At 42.1% G+C, this 20,025-nt stretch overlaps 1 protein-coding gene across 1 annotated transcript in view; it reads left to right on the plus strand.

The window, feature by feature from the left end:
- DAPK1 (death associated protein kinase 1) overlaps nt 1–20,025 on the plus strand; it is a 249,771-nt gene that overhangs the window by 209,735 nt on the left and 20,011 nt on the right. The window contains exons 20-24 of the mRNA XM_075318554.1: nt 6,624–6,846; nt 10,071–10,259; nt 10,774–10,971; nt 15,649–15,784; nt 19,248–19,368. Coding sequence (XP_075174669.1) covers nt 6,624–6,846; nt 10,071–10,259; nt 10,774–10,971; nt 15,649–15,784; nt 19,248–19,368 — 867 coding nt within the window. The remainder of the gene's footprint in view (nt 1–6,623; nt 6,847–10,070; nt 10,260–10,773; nt 10,972–15,648; nt 15,785–19,247; nt 19,369–20,025) is intronic.

Genomic DNA, 20,025 nt, shown 5'->3' on the forward strand with positions numbered 1-20,025 from the left:
GTGCACTTTTAGCGCCATTTTCTGAAACCTGTAGCATTCTTATTTTTCGAGATCTATGGCTCAGTGACTGCTTATTTTTTTTGTGTCTCGAGCTGGCGTTTTTAACTGTACCACTTTTGCGGAGATGCTACACTTTGATCACCTATTATTGCATTTTGCGCAAAATTTGCAGCGACTAAAAAACGTAATTTTGGAATTTTATTACCGCTATGCCATTTACCTATTAAATTAATTTTCAATGGGCTGAATGGGGGTGGGGGGGTGATTTGAACTTATTAAGGGTTTTTTTTTAATTTTTTTAAAACGTTTTTTTTTTTTTTTTTTTTTAACTAGGTCCCTTAGGGGGCTATAACACTCAGCAGTCTTATCGCTCTTCCATTTCTCCAGATCACAGCTGAGATCTGGAGAAAAGTGGCTTTAGGCCTTAGCCGCACAGCGAGAAAAACTGTGCGGCGGTGGAGTGTGATAAAAATCGCATTCCACTCGGACCCATTCTAGCCTGTGTGTCAGTGCACATGAGCGATTATTTTCTCACCCCTTATCGGACCGAGAAAACAATCGCAGCATGCTGCAACTGCAATGCGAGACTTTCTCTCGCACCCATTCAAGTGTATGGGGCGAGAGAAAAATCGCATTGCACTCGAGGTACACCAGTGTACCATGAGTGCAGGACGAGAATGGCAATAGCTGGCTATGGTGGAGAGAGGGAGATAAATCCCTCACTCTCCTCCGTTCTGGCCAGCTCCTCCTCAGTGCTGGCCCGCCTCCCACAGCTGAGGTCCGCTCGCACAGTCTGACCTCAGTAGCAAGGACACTGGCATGACACTCGGCTCCCGCTGTGCTGCCAGCGGGAGCAGAGTGTCATGCGAGGATCGCACTAGTGCTCCGCGTGGCCCTGGCCTTACTCTCACAGACTGCCCTCTGCCGGCAGTGCGAGAAAGTGACTCATGATAGCTACAGGAGTTATCACATGACCCTGTGCTACCATGGCAACCACCAGAAGTCACATAATCACGTCACGTGACTTCCGATGGGGGTGGGCAAGTTATGTTAATGGCGGCACGCTGATACATCTTGCTGTCAGATTTTGGCAGCGAGATGTAAGGGGTTAATAGGCACGGCTGGAACGTGATTCCACTCGCACCTGGCAGGCAGACATCTCAGCTGTTGAAATCAGCCGATGTGTGCGAATAGCCATGGACTGCCCACGGGAATTAACCTCACACGATCCATGACGTACCCAGTACGTCATGTGTCGTGAAGAGGTTAAAATCACCAAATGTATCACAGTAGATCATGCTGCATCATAAACCTGGTGCGTTTTTTAGACTGTAAAGTCTAACTGTACAACATATTGGCTAAAAATGTCTAAATCCATAAAAATTTTGACCTGTTTCAGCTTTTTTTAGTCCAAATAGTTTTAGATCAAATTAAACATTTTGTGGAGTAAAGTACCGGTATTTGTGTAATGTCGGAGATAACAAAAAGTAAAATCCCTAAAATCAGGTTGTCCTGTGAATCAAAGTATTATTATATATAGGGAAAAAACCCTCAAAAGCGGTCTCTACTCCCTTTTTAGTGAAGCCGAAGTGGAAAAAATATAATAAAATATTACAGATTACCCCCTACTCATTCTTCCAATTACTGCTGTGCATTGATCCTTGAATATGCATTGATGATCGGCTGCAGCGGTGATGTGTTGTCATGTGGACAACACTGCAGCCAACTCTTGAGCTCAGCTGCTCTGCGGATGTAGATAGATAAGCTGCTGAGCTCAGTGATTGGCAACAGCACTGTAGGGTGTGTGGTCACTGCTGGAGCCAGTCCACAATTTCTTTAATAAATGTTGCACATTACATGTTCTGCCATTTTTGACCACATTCTGGTGCATTTTAGTTACTATATCTCCCTCTTAGTCTTTTCTTTGTGTATGGGGAGGAACATGACAGTCAAGGGTGTTGTTTTGTGTTTTGTGTTTTTGTTTTTGTATAACTGTGAACCTTTTTAAGGATGTGTAGTTGTAATAGCGCCTTACCTTAACAGATCTTTAGATTCTCCGGAATGCAGTTTTCTTGGCTTACACCTTCAGCTGAATCCTTAGAATTAGTACATCTTGGTGAAATGTATTAGGTGTAAATAATAGCAGCCAATATATAGATATTTTGATTCGATTCCAGCTGAGACAGGCGAGGTCTGATTTGTGTGCTCAGCCCTTCCAGAAGAGCCGTATTCTTCACATGTCATCAGTGCAGCACTATACTGCAGTGCTTTCTCCTGCAGGAAATGTCTCCGCTGAGCCCATGTCAAGATCTGCTTATCCCATTTATCCTCCCAGCCCATATTTACGGCATGACACTAATAGGATTGAACAGCCTATATTACTGTCGGTCATGGGATTTCTGCTTCTCTCTACATCGGAGCTGACATGAAGGAAACACAGGCACAGTGTCATCACTTTTTTTCTAGCATGATTACAATATTGAGCATATTTCATTCAGGTATTTACTGTTGGACAAAGGACAATGTTACATGAGTCGAAATTCCAATAATTCCTCACCTTTCTGCTACAGCCAGATCCATTACGGCAACAGAAATCTATTTTATTATAGTTGTGCAATTTATAATCCTTTTGTAGTAGGACCTTATTCATCCCTCGAGCGATACGATGATGTAGTATTTAGGACATCAGCTATATAATGGGCACACAGTGCTTTGCATGGGACCATTTAACTACATGACCCTCCTAGTGAGGAGGGGTAATTGGCCAGCCTATTGAGTACAATACACAAATCTGCTGCTGAGCTGGATGATATGCAGTGTGTCAGTGTCATCGGCTATATACACCTAGGCGATGTCATTATACAGATATACATTATACGAATATTCATACATATTAGAAATGGTTTGGTTAGAGCGCTGGTGTGGTTAGGTACTGGTAAAATATACGGCTTCTCATATTCTTCATGTCTCATGACCAAGACCACTCATTTTATTGCTCAGTCAGGCGTCTTGAGTCATACCATCAAGTTGAATCAACGTTCATGTTAAAATTCCAGCAATGATACATTGTGAAAACTGCGGAACAGAGGGAACGTATCCATTACCTCGCCAGTATTCTCTGCGCCTTTTTGTATATCTTAAAAATTTAATATTTGTTATAATAACAATATATATCCAAGCAAAATAACGGTACAAATGTAAAACGAACACCCGGTTGTCTACATCTTCCATTTCCAAGGGGAGTAACAGAGGAATGACTCAACACAAATGTTTAACCCCCCTTCTCACCCATCGATTTTCCATTTTTATGCTATCATCTTATTCTCACCATCTTCCAAAAGCCATAACTAACTTTATTTTTCTGTATATGTAGGCCAAAGAGGGCTTGTTTTTTGCAAATCCAGTCGTAGCTTTGAATGGCACCATTCAGTTTACAATTCAATGCACAATACAATGAAATATATCTCTAATAAAATGTTTGTGTGTGTATATGTATGTATGTATGTATGTGTGTGTGTGTGTGTGTGTGTGTGTGTGTGTGTGTGTGTTCTGAAATTAGTATATTAAAAAAATAATACATTTTGGTTGTGCCTCCTTTTTCCGAGGCGTGTAACGCTTTCATTATTAGGCCCTGTGCCCAATTCCGCAGGTATTTTCCCCAGGTTCACGCAGCAGCTCGCCGGAATCCGCAGCTATCCATTGCTGTGGAATTTTAGCGGAAAACGTGCAGAATTCGAGCGTTATTCCTGCGGATTTCCCCCCCTGTATCTCCATAGTAGAAAGGCAGAAAAATCCACAGGAATAATTGACATTCAGTTGTTTGCGGCTGAGGGAAATCCGCAGCATTTTCCGCAGGTGCAAAATCCGAAGCATTGAAACATCACTCAACAAATCACATAGGATAACATGGGGACTGTCTGCGCAAACCTGCGGCTTTATCTGGAAAATCTAGAAAATCCGCAGGTTTTCCGCAGCATAATCCACAGGTATTTTCTCCCGTGGGCACAGGGCCTTACATCTATGAAGGTGTGTGAAAGCTTGTTTTCTTGTGACCAGCTCATTTTTGTAATAATCCCATATTGGGGTAGGTAAGAAAGACACTTTCTTTCTTCAAGTTTTTTTTTCTCCAGATTTTTAAAAAGGCCTGTTTGTTTAGTTTTATTTTTAGTTTATGTTTAGTTTGGATTTTATACTAAATACTATAGTACCATAGTATATAGTGAAAAGTGCATTCCTCTATGAAGTGCATTCACACACTGGGCTTTATGGGAGGACCAAAATGGATGTAAAGACCTTCAATAAGCCTCTGACTGCCATGATAACCCTTCGTCGCCCATTTAAATGCCGCTGTTAGGGATTAGCCAGCGTCATTTAAGTGGCAATGGTTGAAGCAAGGTCTACTTGCTGCAGTTACAGGTGATTGCCTGTTGTGGTGCACGCTCAGCTCCTGAACACCAGCTCCATAGATGGGGACATGAAATAAGATGCATTGTTACATTTTATGTTGAGAAAAGGTTAAGAAAATGTCCAAACACCTTATATAGTTGTCAGATTCAATAGTCATTCAGCCAGATGATAGCTCGTGCTGTTTCCTCATACACATGAACCTGAAGCTCAGCCGAGCATTCATTTTCTGTCGAGAAGTGGAGAGCGTATCCACATTGCACACCAGTCCGTAAATATACAGGTAAACAATTTACGGGGCTTCCATATGCAAAGCCAGCGGGAATGATGAGGTCTTTGTGATTCATGTGCAGATAACAGTTCACATCACCCAATTCTCGCATTAAGCATCACGCCTCTGCAGTAGATGTAACACACCATCTCTTTCTATTTAGGAAAAAGACGAGCAAGTGGACATAGTGCAACAAACTCCCAACTGGTTAAATGTCTCTGTACAGGTGTTTATACTAAGAAAAGGCAATTAAACTGATGCATGTAACAAATCAAATCCTTTCTGAACTCCGCCTTCCATCACCTCTCTAAAGTTTCACCTTAAAGGGTTATTCCCATCTTCATAGATAAATATTGTTGGATAGTGATTGGCAGCTGTTCTTGAAATGGCAACACTTTTCTCTAGTTTTCAGCTCGTTTCCTAGGAAATTTACCACTGCTGCTGTCTACCTTGTGAGCACTGCGCTGAAGCTGGCCTAGGAGATAACAGTGCTCTTCAGCAATCCTGCTGGTTTCAAAGCAGTGAGTACAAGCTCAATAGAAACTTGCTTGTAAGCACTGTGCTTGCAGTGGTGGTCAATCACCTGGGCAGCAAGCTATATATAAAGGAAGTGTTAAAGGGATTGTCCACTACTCAGTCAACCCCTTTCGATCAGTGTTTTTACCCAGTAAAAGAATACCACCCATACTCACTTTCAGAGTTGGCACTTTTCCAGCGAGGTCAGAACTGGCTATCCTGGGGTTCATATGGCATTGTTAAACATTGGCTGCAGGTATCAAAATGACAATCAGCAGCCACTTCACTGTCCCTAATTTGGACAAGTGAGATAAATGGAGGAAATGAGAGAGTAGCCGCAGTTCTCGCTTCCTCTGAATATCCCAAGGAGGGGACAGTGAAGTGATAATGTCATGTAAGCCCTGTGAGAGGCAGTGCTGGAACAGCGCCGTCCCTGGAGGGGAGTATAAATGTTATTATTTTACTTAGGGAAAATGTACTGATTAAGCAGGGGTTGTCTGAGTAGTGGACACACCTTTTAATATCTCGAGAACAGCTGAAATTATTAATAAACAGTAAATTGAAGAAGTGCTTGTTCTGAATGTTCTATGAATGTGGGAATAGCATTTTAAGACTAGCTTCTTCTGGGGCACATCATCTGACCCCACAAAACTCAATATATAAGACTGAACAAATCATCTAATTACATAATGTTACATAATTTAATCAAACAAACTTAATTAAAAATCAAATACTTAATTCAAATTCCATAAAGACAACATAAAATATGAAGAAATCAACAAAAAATAAAATATAAAATTAATATGTATTGAATTACAAAAATATGTTTAATAACAAAAGTGACATTCCTAGAGATTACACATGAATCCTATAATGTAAAAACATGTAAGCTGTAAGTATCTTTTTAGAATCCACTCTACAAGAGTGTACCAGGAGTTGGGCCCTTTGGCAGCACTAAGCACGGTACTGGCGGTAACTGGTCAAGATGCTCAAGGGGGCACCGGTTCTTACTATAGAGACTTATCTTTAGCCAATACTCTATATAAAAATATATATATATGCACTTAGCTTCAGGCACTGCGCCATGGGAAAAAATGCCTAATAGGTCATTAAGGGGTGATTGTAGATTGAATCGCCTACTCCATGGGAAACAAACCACACAAGCTTATGATCAAAATTTCCGAATGAGCCTTTTCCTTTTGGAGAATCAGCCTTTTGCCATGGGCTTTTAACTGAGGCTAAATCTTATTTCATTTTAATCAGTTTCCCCCTGAGTAATATCTAATAATTCCGTGTTAACCTATGTAGTAATATTTCGTATTACTTAGTGGGTTACAGTGCTAAAATGAATGTAAATTCTATCTTTATTGACCGAATATACAGTATCTATGAGTGTTATCTAATTATGAAACATGATTTCCATTATCCTTAGGACACCCATCGTAGTCTGTTCATTCAGCAATTAAGACCAAGCCAAACCCCACAGCCTAGGATTAAGCTGAAATTATTCGGGCACATTGGTTCTGGAAAGACTACACTTGTGGAGTCATTGAAATGTGGACTCATTCGAAGCTTCTTCAGAAGACGCAGACCGCGGCTTGCATCCACTAATTCAGTGCGCTTCCCCACCTCTCCAATGTCTTCCAAAACCTCAGGCAAGATGAAGCATTCTAAAACCTGTCTCGTCTTAGTTTGTTTTTTTTAATATTTGCTTTCAATGAGTGACTTCTTGCATTGCTGTGAACAGTAGTCCAAGAGGTCCGAAGACATTCCTTAGGTGTCCAATTTCCCCCCACTTAGAAGTGGCACAAGCTTTGCTGGAGTCATTTGTCTTCTGTGTTACGGGGTAATAATATGCATGCATGATATAATGACTCTGACAATCAAGTCTAGCGAAGTAAAGTGCTCAGGTTACAAATGAAATTGCTTTTAATCCAGTGATTTTTTTTTTCACTGTGGAAAACAAGTAAATTCTAAAAAGATCTATTCATCACACTGAACACGCTGACATTGGTGAAATGAATAGCGATCACATCCAGAGGAAGAAGCCTTCTGTTGAATACAAAATGACTACGAAGACATAATTTACTTTAATTGTTCAATGTTACTGTTACAACAGAGGCGTGCACTCATTTGTTATGCTTTAGAAGCATCCTAGATGCATATATTTCGGTAAGGATGTAGAGCCCAATGCGTTTCAGTGAAATCTCTTTTCTCAGGCTCGTAATAGGCTTAAACAGGGGTCTTTGTTTGCCAGACTCATTAAATACTGATTAGATCAGTGTATGCATATAGAGATTTTTTTTTTCTACAAATGGAAAGCTTGTTCCCCCTCCACCAGCCCTGAGAGACAACACTATACATTATGTACCATACCAGCCACCCTAATGACCATCGGTATTTTCCAATCTGTCAGATAAGTGATGCGGCTTAAATACAGTAAACCTTAAAAGTCTTTTTCATTTACAATTTACAATTATCTATTTTTACCCATAGCCCTTTTTGGGATTTGCTTTATTTTAAAATACCCTACATACACTTCTCCCTGTACAGCTAATCCCTCTGTTTTTTTTGTTTGCTTTTTACATTTAGTTTGAGGGGAGTCTCGAACAGAACAGGTTGGCCCTCCAGTTATTTCTCCTTTCTATGACCCTGCCTTTAACAGTATATCATCAGAGGGCAGCGCTGCAGTTACTTCCTTTTCTATCACCCCACCTGGAACAGTATATCAACAGAGGGCAGCGCTGCAGTCACTTACCGCAGTTTCCCTCATCACTGCATTCTGATGATATCCAAAATCAGTCATAGTGATAAAGGTTTTGGGAGAGGTGAGCAGAGCTCCAGCACACTACTTCTGTCACCGCCAGCCTGCAGCTTGTTTCTCTGAGCAGGATATCATAAGAGGGTGGCGATAGAAGCAGTGTAAGTGACACCATTGCCACTCCCTAATCATGATTTGTTTTAGTGTGTTGATCGAAGCAGAGTAAGGGGTACTTCACACACAGCGAGATCGCTACTGAGATCGCTGCTGAGTCACGTTTTTTGTGACCTCATTAGCGATCTTGCTGCGTGTGACACTGAGCAGCGATCTGGCCCCTGCTGTGAGATCGCTGCTCGTTACACACAGTGCTGGTTCGTTTTTTTATTGTTGCTCTCCCGCTGATAAGCACACATCGCTGTGTGTGACAGCGAGAGAGCAACAATCCTGAATGTGCAGGGAGCAGGAGCCGGCGTCTGACAGCCTGCGGTAAGCTGTAACCAAGGTAAACATCGGGTAACCAAGGTGGTTACCCGATATTTACCTTCGTTACCAGCCTCCGCAGCTCTCACGCTTCCAGTGCCGGCTCCTGCTCCCTGCACACGCTAAGTTAAGCGGTGTGAGCTGGTAACTAAGGTAAACATCGGGTAACCATACCCGATGTTTACCTTAGTTACCAGTGTCCGCAGCTTCCAGACGCCGGCTCCATGCAAGCGCAGCGTCGCTTGCACGTCGCTGCTGGCTGGGGGCTGGTCGCTGGTGAGATCTGCCTGTTTGACAGCTCACCAGCGACCATGTAGCGATGCAGCAGCGATCCTGACCAGGTCAGATCGCTGGTCGGATTGCTGCTGCATCGCTTAAGTGTGAAGGTACCCTAAGTCAACCAGAGTGTCACCATCTGATTATGACCTGTTCCAGGAAAGGTGATAGAAGGAAGAAGTGACTGGAGGACCATCCTCATGTTGGGCTCTTGTTTGAGACTTCAATCAATCAGGAGGATAGTACTACAGTCACTTTTCTCTTTTATCACCTTGCCTGGAACAGGACATCATCAGGGGGTGGTGCTGTGGTCACTAACTCTGCTTCTCTCACCACCCAAAAATGAATAGTCAACCGGGGGTGATACCGGTGTCGCTTACACTGCTGCTATCACCACCCCCTGATGACACCCTGTTCAGAGATACAAGCTGCGAGCTAGTGGTGACTGATGTGTGACAGAACTGCAGTCGCCTCTAGCAGAATATTCATCAGCGTGACCGGTTTTAGAATTTTAAGTATTGGACAACCAGTTGAGCTTATAAAAACAAATCTTATAAGATTCTACCATTTACAAATATGTACAGTAAGTAAGGAATAGAAATTATTTGTTTTACGGAAAAGAGTTCTGAACATGATAGAGTGACACAGACCTAATCAATGCACAGAATGTGGGGAAACATCCGGGTTGACTTCCTATTTAAATGTAGATAATGTATTCTAAAGGGATTTTACTGGTCCCAGATATTGATAGCATATCTTTAGGATGTGGTCTAGATGTGCAATTGGTGCATATCCGTCATGTTTCATGTCCCATAAACTAGCTGTTTGACGTACCCATAGCAATCTGAGAGCCTCGCAGTCACTTCTGCTTTCTTTACGCGCACAAGGCCTACATAGTAGTGTTGGAGCAGGGTATTGATGAATTGGTCCATTGAAGAAAATGTGACACTGCCATAATACTAGTCACATACTCTACTATGTAGATTGCATGCAGATAAAAAGCACTAAAGAGACTGCTACACAGGGAAAGTAGCACAGCCCTCTCAAACCACCAATTGACAGCAGTGCGGAGTCAGCCTCCCAGTGATTTTTCCATTTTTTTTTTACTTTACAAACACTAGCAAAAATACCTTCTAGCAAAGAGTCTAGATATAAAAACAGAATCCGAGCAAGTAAATGCAGCCCTACACTAACCCTATAAAGTCACTTCCTATCGTGAAGTGTACAACAAATATGTACATGTAACACACTTTACCTATCCCCCCTGTGCATCAGCTGCAGAATAACAGCAAGTGTGGATTAGTATTGACGTCAGTGAATAATTGGAAATTGTTCCTTACTTTGCCCTTCTTGGCTCTTCAGTTTCAGTTAGCATCTGTGATTTATACCCGGGCTGTGAAAATGTCAGCGTAAGAAGTCGAAGTATGATGTTCGAGCCAGGTCTCACCAAAGGCGTCCTGGAGGTGTTCGTGTCCCCATCCCATCATCCCCACTGCTCTGCTGATGACCAGTCCACAAAAGCTATTGACATCCAGAATGCCAATCTGAATGGTGCGTTACATTGCGTATTGTTTACATTATTTTTTCTTAGAATTTAATGTTTTTTGTCATGTAATCTGAGAGCACAACGATGTGAGGTCAAAGACCCTAATTACAGGGATATGTCACTTACCAGGCTGTATTGTACCATTTCAATACATTTCATTGCCTTCAATGTGAATCTACAATTTTCAGAGTCATGAAAATAAAGAAAACTCTTTGAATAAGAAGGTGTGTCCAAACTTTTGGTCTGTACTGTATATTGTTCTTTTACGAGACCCATGTGTATAAATGTACAGTAAGCTGTAAAGCATTTAGAAAACATTGTTCACCAATTGTAGCGTTTTGCACCAGGTTGGAGTCGTCTTCTTAGTGTTTCCTCTGTATACAAATCGGTCTTGTGCCAATCAATGTCTGCTTGGGGTGTTGCTGTTTTCCCTGTAGCCACTGCTCATATTGAAATTCTAAAGGTATCTTAGAGAATTGCACATATATTTTCTACATTTTGTTCTTGTTTCGTCTGTAGGTGTTGGAGATTTCAGCGTCTGGGAATTTTCAGGAAATCCTACGTATTTTTGCAGCTATGACTATTTTGCTGCAAATGATCCCTCATCCGTGCACATAGTTGTCTTCAGCCTTGAAGAATCATATGAAATTCAGCTGAATCAAGTGATATTCTGGCTCAATTTTCTGAAATCACTTGTGCCTGTTGAAGAACCAATAGGTAAGTAATGAAGTACTAATGTGAGAAAAATCCATCATATTTTATTTGGGGTCTCCCCAACAAATGAGCGCCTCGAACATTTATCCTTTACCCACTTTCCTACTCAGGCAATTTTTTGGTTTTATGTTTTACATTGTTCTATCCCTGTCTTCTAAAGGCAATAGTTTTTTTTTATTTTTGTGTCAACATAGCTATGTGAATGCTTTGACGATAATAAGTTACCAATTATGGTTTTGGGGTTTTTTTGTTTTTTATTTTTTAATTTCTCTGAGTTTAATAGGGGAAAGCATGAGGTAGATTTAATTTTTAAAAGCTTTAAATTTTATCTAGGGGACTTGAGCATGTGATTATCCTGTTGCTTATAATATATACTAAAATACCACATATCGCAGAATGTAATGAAAATCACCATCTTCTATAAGAGATATAAAGATGGCACTTGCAACGACAATCGTTCCATTTAAATGCCGTTGTCAGATAAATAGTTATTAGCAGTGATCGGCATTCAGCTCTGGCTATTGCTGTTAAAGACGGATGCCCGCAATGTAACACAGCCGGCATCTGATGAGCATGTGTGTAGCGAGCTCATCTCCTGGACACTCTTCACGCACGGTGATCGCCAATTTGGACAAACATGTAAGTCATTTTGTGCTGAGTAGTTAATGGCCCAAACATCTTTCATATATACAGTCCAAGCTCCACATTTTTTTTTCGTCAACGTTCTCTGTATGAAAACTTATATTTTGCGGGATGAGTTCTGTTGGACAGTGCGACCATTTTGGAATACATATGACGTAGTAGCTGACTTTTATTACCATTTATATGGCAAGAAATAGGAAAAAATGGCGCAATTCTACTTTTGTATTTTGACTATAAATTTTACTAATTTACTGCACAGATAGTCTTAACTTTATTTTGTGGGCCAGCAGAAGTATGACACAGCCCCTGTCTTTTCTTCTATTGTGGGCCTGCAGAGGTAGCGTGATGCAATGGCGTCATAATCGCACTGCTTGCTGATGCCTTGTTAGTCTCAGGTCTCTAATGGTCTGCGGCTTAGGAGACAGACAGTGATAGCGCATGGAGCAAAAGCTCCGTTCTCCATCACAGAATATAACTGTTATCAGTGGCAATATAACGCCAACTCCGTTCAACGTGGCAGTCGCATTAAATTCAGTACTCTGAGCAAGAAGTTCGGACTGGAGCCTCAGATATTTGATGCTAACAACACCCTTGGTTCCATGTATCATAAAAAAAAAAAAAATGGTAAAATTATTTGAGTATCTGAATGAGAAACCTTTTTACAGCTATTTAAACTGCATGTACGAAAAACGTATGTAAAAAAAATTGTGAAGAAATATGCCTGATCAGGAACGAGGGTAAATGGCCTGGTCTTGGACTGGTTAAAAAAAATACAGAAATGCTGAATTACCGATTTGAATTATTTTAACACCATAGAAGTCAGTACATTTGATTACCAGATTAATTTTAGGTTTGTTTTTTTTTGGTTTTTTTTTTACACTAAAGAGAAAGGATCTCCCTCTCTCACAGAAATCATCTTTAATGCCGTAGTCACTATTGACTGCAGTGTTTTAAATTGAGTTGCTGCAGATTGCTGCCAGTGCTCACTCCTTAATGCTGTCCAGGCTAGCAGCGCGAGTGAGCACTGTTAGCTGGAATGATCCCAGGGTGACGATGCTCTTTATTTTTAGTTCTATGATGAGAATCTGGTTGTCCAGGAATAGAAAAACATGCCTGTTTTGGGTTTTTTATTTCCTAGAACTAAAACGTCAGTGGGTTGCATCTGGTATTGCAGTACAACTACACTAATATGAATGGAACTGAGCTTTACTATCAGACGCAATCCGTGGACAAGTGTGACACTGTTTTTCTAATCTTGCACAGCCCTAGTCACTCATTCCTTGTGCTATCATGACAGAAAATATAGACCCAATCTATATGTTTTGGGAAGTGGCCCAGCAGTTGTGCCTATGCACGTCACCAGCAAAACAAGGACTATAGTTTGCAACCGAGCCCTAATACCAATGTCCATGCTTAGAGAAACCCCTAGACCCAGCTACCAGGGGCAGCATTCTTTAGTTTGATCTCTGGGGTTTATCCAGACCTCAGGGCTATGCGATGGACAAGAATGTATTTAAGCTCAAAAGCACAAGTTGTCTGTGTTACACATAATATATTGTAATTTAGGCTCTTATCATAGCAGCAAAGTAAAAAAAACCAACAATAACAGACATAAAGATAATTAAAAGTGCAAATAATGTTACAGTGACAACTAAGTAAAAAGTGAGCGCAATCAAAGTTGTTGTCCACTGCTGGACAATCCCAGCTTATTAAATTCAGGATCAACCAGCGTATAATCTCCTATAACTGCGCCATCCCAGCAATATCTGCTCCCAGCGATGATGTGACTTATCACATGCCAGCTGCAGCCAATGAGCAGCCACTCATCAGCTGCAGCCTTTAGTTTTTCATCAGAGAATAGACATCTGCTCCACATTATTGATGAGATGCTGTTTATTGATAGCAGTCTTCAAGTAACCCAAGTTACATAATCACTGGGAACAGCGGCACCAACCTTGCAGGAACAGTGCAGGAGGTCAGTATACACTGGTTTTGGTCCTAAATTGTTTAAGTTTTGGTTGTCCAGCAGTGGACAATCCCTTTATAAAAAAAAAAAAAAGGGCCAAATTTAAAAAAAAGTCACAAAGGGGTAAACTTCAAAAGCGTAAAAACAATATGTAGGATGAAAAGTGCAAGTAAAAACAGATGAAGAGTTCAAATAAAATTATCCGAATTGTATCCATGAAAATGTATGTAAAGAGAGACAAGAAAAAAAGTCAGGAGATCTTTATCTGGAGTCTTATAACTTGTACCTTTTTGCTGATTTCTGAAACTTTAGACCATTGAAACACTTTTCGTGCTGTCAATGGAAATTATCACCCTATGAAATTGTGCATTTTAAACAGCTTAATTATAAAAAGTATTCACATCAACGTAACTTAAAAAACCTTAGAGTACCCCTTTAAGTCTAATATGTATGGCCACCTTTACAAGGTCTCTTTTGGTTTACGTATTGTAGTTTTGAGTTTCTACTGTAGAGAATCATCCATTGATCAGTTCACTGTGACACATGCACTGGTTCATTTAGGGACCATGTTGATGTGGGTTTTATTAAGTCCTGTTTATTTCCGTTCATTAAATGAAATATGGGATGTACGGTACTACAAGCTGCCATGAGGCCCGTGTGCTGGACTGCTGCTCCCAACACTAATCCTGATTTTCTACACCATAAGATCACTTTCTCAGCTTATGTTTTAGAAGTGTAATCAAATTCTATGAGCCGCTTAGCAGAGTAGATCCAATAATTCCCCGTCCAAGAAGTTGTTTTCCCACTCTTAGCTCTGAAAACTATTTAACCTAATCCAACAAGGCAAAATAGTACATGGAATATAGTTCTGTTCATTGTGTTGTGGGGCAGACTATCCCATGGTTCTTTGTCCCCCCCCCCCCCCAATGAAGACTACAAGACACAGATTTTACGGGGAGTACCAAAATCTATTTTGAAACAGTGAGGTTTTGTATGCCTGTGGTAGGTAGCAAAAGGAGTAGTTTACAAATTGATAAATATGTTCAGCCTGCACACTGTGTTTTCATTGATAAATATGCTAGAATGTTTCCTGTCTAATGATCGGAAACAACACAGGCATATAAAAATGACCTAATCCAAAGTGGAGGAATCCTGGTCAAAAAATAAAGTACTGAATAAAAGCTACATTTTCATTAAACATACTAAAAATGGAAGGACATACAAAAACACCTAGAGTTCCAAAGAGAAAAGCAATGTAGCAAACAAGTGTATAACTTATAATGGGTGTGCATACGCAACAGGTAGGGACATACATTACAGTATCATAGCCCTCAGACTGTAAAGTGCACATAGTATAGGTGAAAAGCCTGTAATAGAAAAATTGGAATGGATCTTTATCACTCCCCTTGATAAAGCAAGCAACCAAACAGGCGAAACACACTTTGGGGTACCCTCTGGAGCCCCCCTGCACTCTGTTCACTTACTGCCACTAGGTGATTATGATGAATGTGATCTGGCTGATTTATTGATTACACCACTGTGGGTATATTGCCATTTTGGTTCGATTATCATTGTTCCAGATTTCCCTTATGTTCCTCAGTGCAGGGGTGATTCCAATTTGGGTTTGTAATCTGGCCCCATTTCAATTTTTCTATTACAGGCTTTTCGCCTATACTATGTGCACTTTACAGTCTGTGGGCCAATTTACATCATACTGGAATCTGTTGCGTATGCACACCCATTACGTTATACACGTTTTGCTACATTGCTTTTGTCTTTAACACTGTTTTTGTATGTCCTTCCATTTTAAGTATATTTAATAAAAAGTGTTTATATTCAGCACTTTATTTGTTATCCACGTTTCCTCCACCTTTTGTTTTATTGCTTAGTGGACATGTGCAATTTATACCATACTGGGAGACTTTACATTACCCCCGTCTTTAGTCGATGGATTTTTGGTTTATACAAAAATGACCTGCCTAATACTTGAATGAGAATGTTAACTTATAAAACACACTCCTTATTTTACCATAGTATTTTATTATTTCCTCTTTCCATTTTTTACACAATAGCCTACGGAGGGAAGCTGAAGAATCTTCTTAAAGTAGTCCTGGTTGCCACCCATGCCGACATCGTGAATCTCCCACATCCTGCAGGAGAGTTTGGATATGACAAGGATATGTCACTGCTTAAAGAAATTAGAAATAGGTAATGATTTGGACACCATTGCTACATTTGTCAGTAGTTCTTGGTACTGTACTGAAATCTGTGTGCGGGTTCTGGCAGTGTTCAATTTACCTGCAGTGCCACCACTGGGGAAAATAAATATTATGCAGTGCCAATGCATGGACAGGTCGGGTTGTTCAGAGCACAAGGTGCCCTTTATCGCTACTCTCTCCGCTGTGGCAAATAAATGAGGGTTATAAACTGTTGCTGTCCACATGTTAACTCCAAATTCTGTAATGTGTTTTTACAATTCTTTAAGGCAAAGTTCACCCTCCTAACACCAAACTAACTCTATAGGGTACTTTACACACTGCGATATCTGTATAAACATCGCTAGCGAGCGTACCCTTCCCCGTCGGTTGTGCGACACGGGCAAATCGCTGCCCGTGGCGCACATCGCTTACACCCGTCACATGGACTTACCTTCCCTGCAACGTCGCTCTGGCCAGCGAACAGCCTCCTTTCTAAGGGGGCGGTTCGTGCGGCGTCACTGCGACATCATACGGCAGCCGTCCAATAGAAACGGAGGGACTGAGATGAGCGGGCGGAAGATCCCGCCCACCTCCTTCCTTCCTTCTTTTCCGGTGGACGCAGGTAGGAGATGTTTGTCGTTCCTGCAGTGTCACACGTGTGATGTGTGGTGCCGCAGGAACGACGAACAACATCGTACCGGCAGCAGCAACGATATTAAGGAAAGGAGCGACGTGTCAATAATCAACAATTTTTTTTTGACGTTTTTGTGCTCGTTGATCGTCGCTCTTTGGTGTCACACGCTGCAATGTCGCTAACAGCACCGGATGTGCGTCACTAACGACGTGACCCCTACGATATATAGTTAGTGATGTCGCAGCGTGTAAAGCACCCTTCTATCTAATGCCACAAAATATAAGCGCGGATTAAAAAAGTGCTCACTAAAATGTGTTAGAGGCGCCGTTCAGAGTCTCCATCGTAGATGCTTTAAAAATTGTGTAGCGGAAACCTTTTATTTTTCAGTAAAATGGAGAACCCAGTGGCGTAGCTAAGGGTTCAGCTCGGGAAGGGGGAAAGGGGGGGGGCAAACATCTGAGTAGGCCCCTAACCAGGTAACCATAATAACTATGGTGGAGCAGCCTAATTGTGGGTATTGGGGAACCTCAGCAGATGACACTGATATTACCGCTATATAGTGACTATATAGTGGGAGATATCGGTCCTGCAGCACATACAAGAGATTACAGTACAGTTATAGATGGTGACTTACAGCTGACGTTTTTTCGGATGGAATTGTTCGTCTTTTCCATCTGGTCCTGGCCCAGACCGACATGACAACTTCTTCCAGCCACAACTCATCTACAGAGATTACAACAAAGACACATTTGAATTCTCACATTTCTGACACCGTTCCCATCTAATCCCACTTTGCACAAACTCCTCATCCTGCCGTCACCCCAAACTGAGCCTCTGCGGTTGTATGTGTCCCTATTACTGCACCTGCTGTGTGGCACAAAAAACTGTGCTCCTCTTACTGCCCCACATACTAATGCCACCACTGTGCCTCCACATGGTAAAATGCCTCCTTTGTGCCCTCTAGATGGTAGAATTGCACTTAGAAAATATTTGCCCTTTTTATTTGCCCTGTATAAGTGCCCTAGAAAAGTGCCCACTTTTTGCTCCTAAAAAGTAATCATGCCCCCTGTATGTCTGTAACGTCACAATACCCTGAGTGCCCGTATAACAATAATGGTTCTTAAGTGTCCACTTAACAGTTAATAATGTCCCCCCATGTACAGCTCATCTATACACAGTATGAAGTCCCTATACCTCCCCTATACACAGTATGTTCCCAGAGCTCTTCCTATACACAGTATGATGCCTCTACACCTCCCCTATACACAGTATAATGGGCCTACAACTCCCCCAAAACAATGGTCAACACACTGTATAATGGCCACCACAGTAGCCGACACACGTTCCAACAGCAGCCCACACGTTGTATAATGGCTTCAATAATAGCCCCCCACACTGTATGAGGGCCCCCAAAGTAGTCCCCACCGTATGACTGCCCACACATTAGCTCCCACACTGTAGAAAGGCCCCCCATTAGCTCCATCACTGTAAAATGACCCCTACATTAGCTCCCACACTGTATAAAGGCTCCTCACACTGTGTAAGTGCCCCCCACACCGTGGTATAACTATAGTCCGATGGACTCCAATGCAACATTGACATGTTTGTTACATGTACGGGCCCTTGCAGCTTCCTAAATCCTATAAAGACATATGTTGCACCCCCTTCATTATGTAGTAATGTCCCCCATCCTGGTATATATAGTATGTCCACATCCTGGTGTATAAGGGCCCCCGGCCTTGTGTATATGAGCCCCCGACCTGATGTATATGGGCCCCCGGCCTGATGTATATGGACCCCCAGCCTGGGACCCATGCTAGTATATGTGAGCCCCCACCCTAGGCCCTATGCTGGTGTATATATGGGCCCTCATGCTGGTATATATGAGCCCCCAGCCTGGGTCCCATCCTGGTGTATATGGGTCCTCTACCTGATGTTTATGGGCCTCCAGCCTGGGCCCTGTGCTGGTATATATGGGCCTTCTTCCTGGGCCCTGTGCTGGTATATATGGACTCCCAGCCTTGACCCCATGGTGGTATATTTGTGCCCCCAGCCTTGGTATATATGTCCCCCATTCTGCAATAAAAAAAACAATAAATCATATACTCACCTGCACTAGCAGATCTTGAGCAGTGCCATGTGGGCAGGACATTGCGTGCACAAGACATCAGAGTCCCGACGCTTTGCGATGATGTCACCACGCTGGGACACTGAAGTCCTCCGTGTGCGCTGTCATGAGCAGCAGTGCAGGGAGATTGTACCTCCTCAGCACTGCCGCATAGGTTAACTTTGTCGGCATGCTGTGCACGCCGATATAGTTAACGGTAGCGCTGCTCTGGGTGGTGGGCCCCTGTAGGCCCTCCTCGGGGCCCGGGGCGGCTGCACACTCTGCCCCTCCCCCCGGTAGCTATGCTACTGGGCGAACCCTATAAGTCAATGGGTTCCATCGGGCACTGTTGTAATTTGTCATGTGATGGATTCACCGCTGCTTGTAGTCGATATGTCTGCTTCTATGATGGAACTGGAAAAAGATATCAACTCTGTCTTCAATGGTAGTATTCAAATTGTGTCTCCTGGAAAGGAGACAAACTCTAGCGCCACCTATTGGAAGTAGCCAGAATCCCAATTTGCAGACACGGTGTTTCGGGGTGATTGCCCCTCGTCAGTGCAAAGTGTGGGTATCAATGGTAGTAGGCAGTTACGCTGTCCAAGAACATATAAAGGGTGCTGATAGATTTATCAAGGTTTTGTTCTCCTTCATAGGACTCTGGGTCTATCAAGCTTATTCTCAGGTCTTTCCTTTGTCTTGTGTGTGATTGTATTTTCTCTACATTGTCAGGTTTGGTAATGACCTCCAGATTTCTGACAAGCTGTTCGTGCTGGATGCCGGAGCATCTGGTTCTAAGGATATGAAGCTTCTGCGCAATCATCTCCAGGAATTGAGAAGCCAGTTAGTCTCTGTAAGTCGTTGGCTATTTCTGGATTTGTCATTTATTAGGAGTTTATGTAACTACACATTGGAGAATTGTTTTGTAGGACGCTGGTCCATCAGCCAGATCAGTAATCTGCGACTGCTGGAGACCTGTGAATCTCTTTACCTCCGGCAATTCTTCATTATGTAAAACCAATGCCATATGGATGTGGAAAACGGACACATGACTAAAAAAAAACCACATACAGATGAAAAATCAGACGTTTTTGCATACACTCGTGTGAACCCAGCCCTAGAGCAGTTTCAGACAAAGACAGTTGAAAGAGTGACCGGGAACTAGGTGACTAGTCACAGGATTACGTCCATGCTGGCTTCTCACCGCCCTCTCACTGACAGGCCTCTGTGTAAGTATAGTCCGGGAACTGTCTGTGCAGCCGAGTGGCCAGTAAAAATCCAGGACAACCATTCTCGGCCATGCTTTAAACTATGGTTTTTCCCTGAAAAACAGCATTTCAGAGTAAAATACAGATTTTGATAATGCAGTAGACTGCCTCGGATTCATGCTTCCTGTGATTTAGGAACAATGAATCTGCTGACCAGTTCCATTTAAAGCACCACTCCAGCATTTTATTATATTTCACCACTGGAGTGGCGCTTGAAATGTAAGTCCCTGCCCCCTGTCTTA

Source organism: Anomaloglossus baeobatrachus, chromosome 1 (genome assembly GCF_048569485.1).
Source record: "Anomaloglossus baeobatrachus isolate aAnoBae1 chromosome 1, aAnoBae1.hap1, whole genome shotgun sequence".
Classification (NCBI taxonomy): Eukaryota; Metazoa; Chordata; class Amphibia; order Anura; family Aromobatidae; genus Anomaloglossus; species Anomaloglossus baeobatrachus.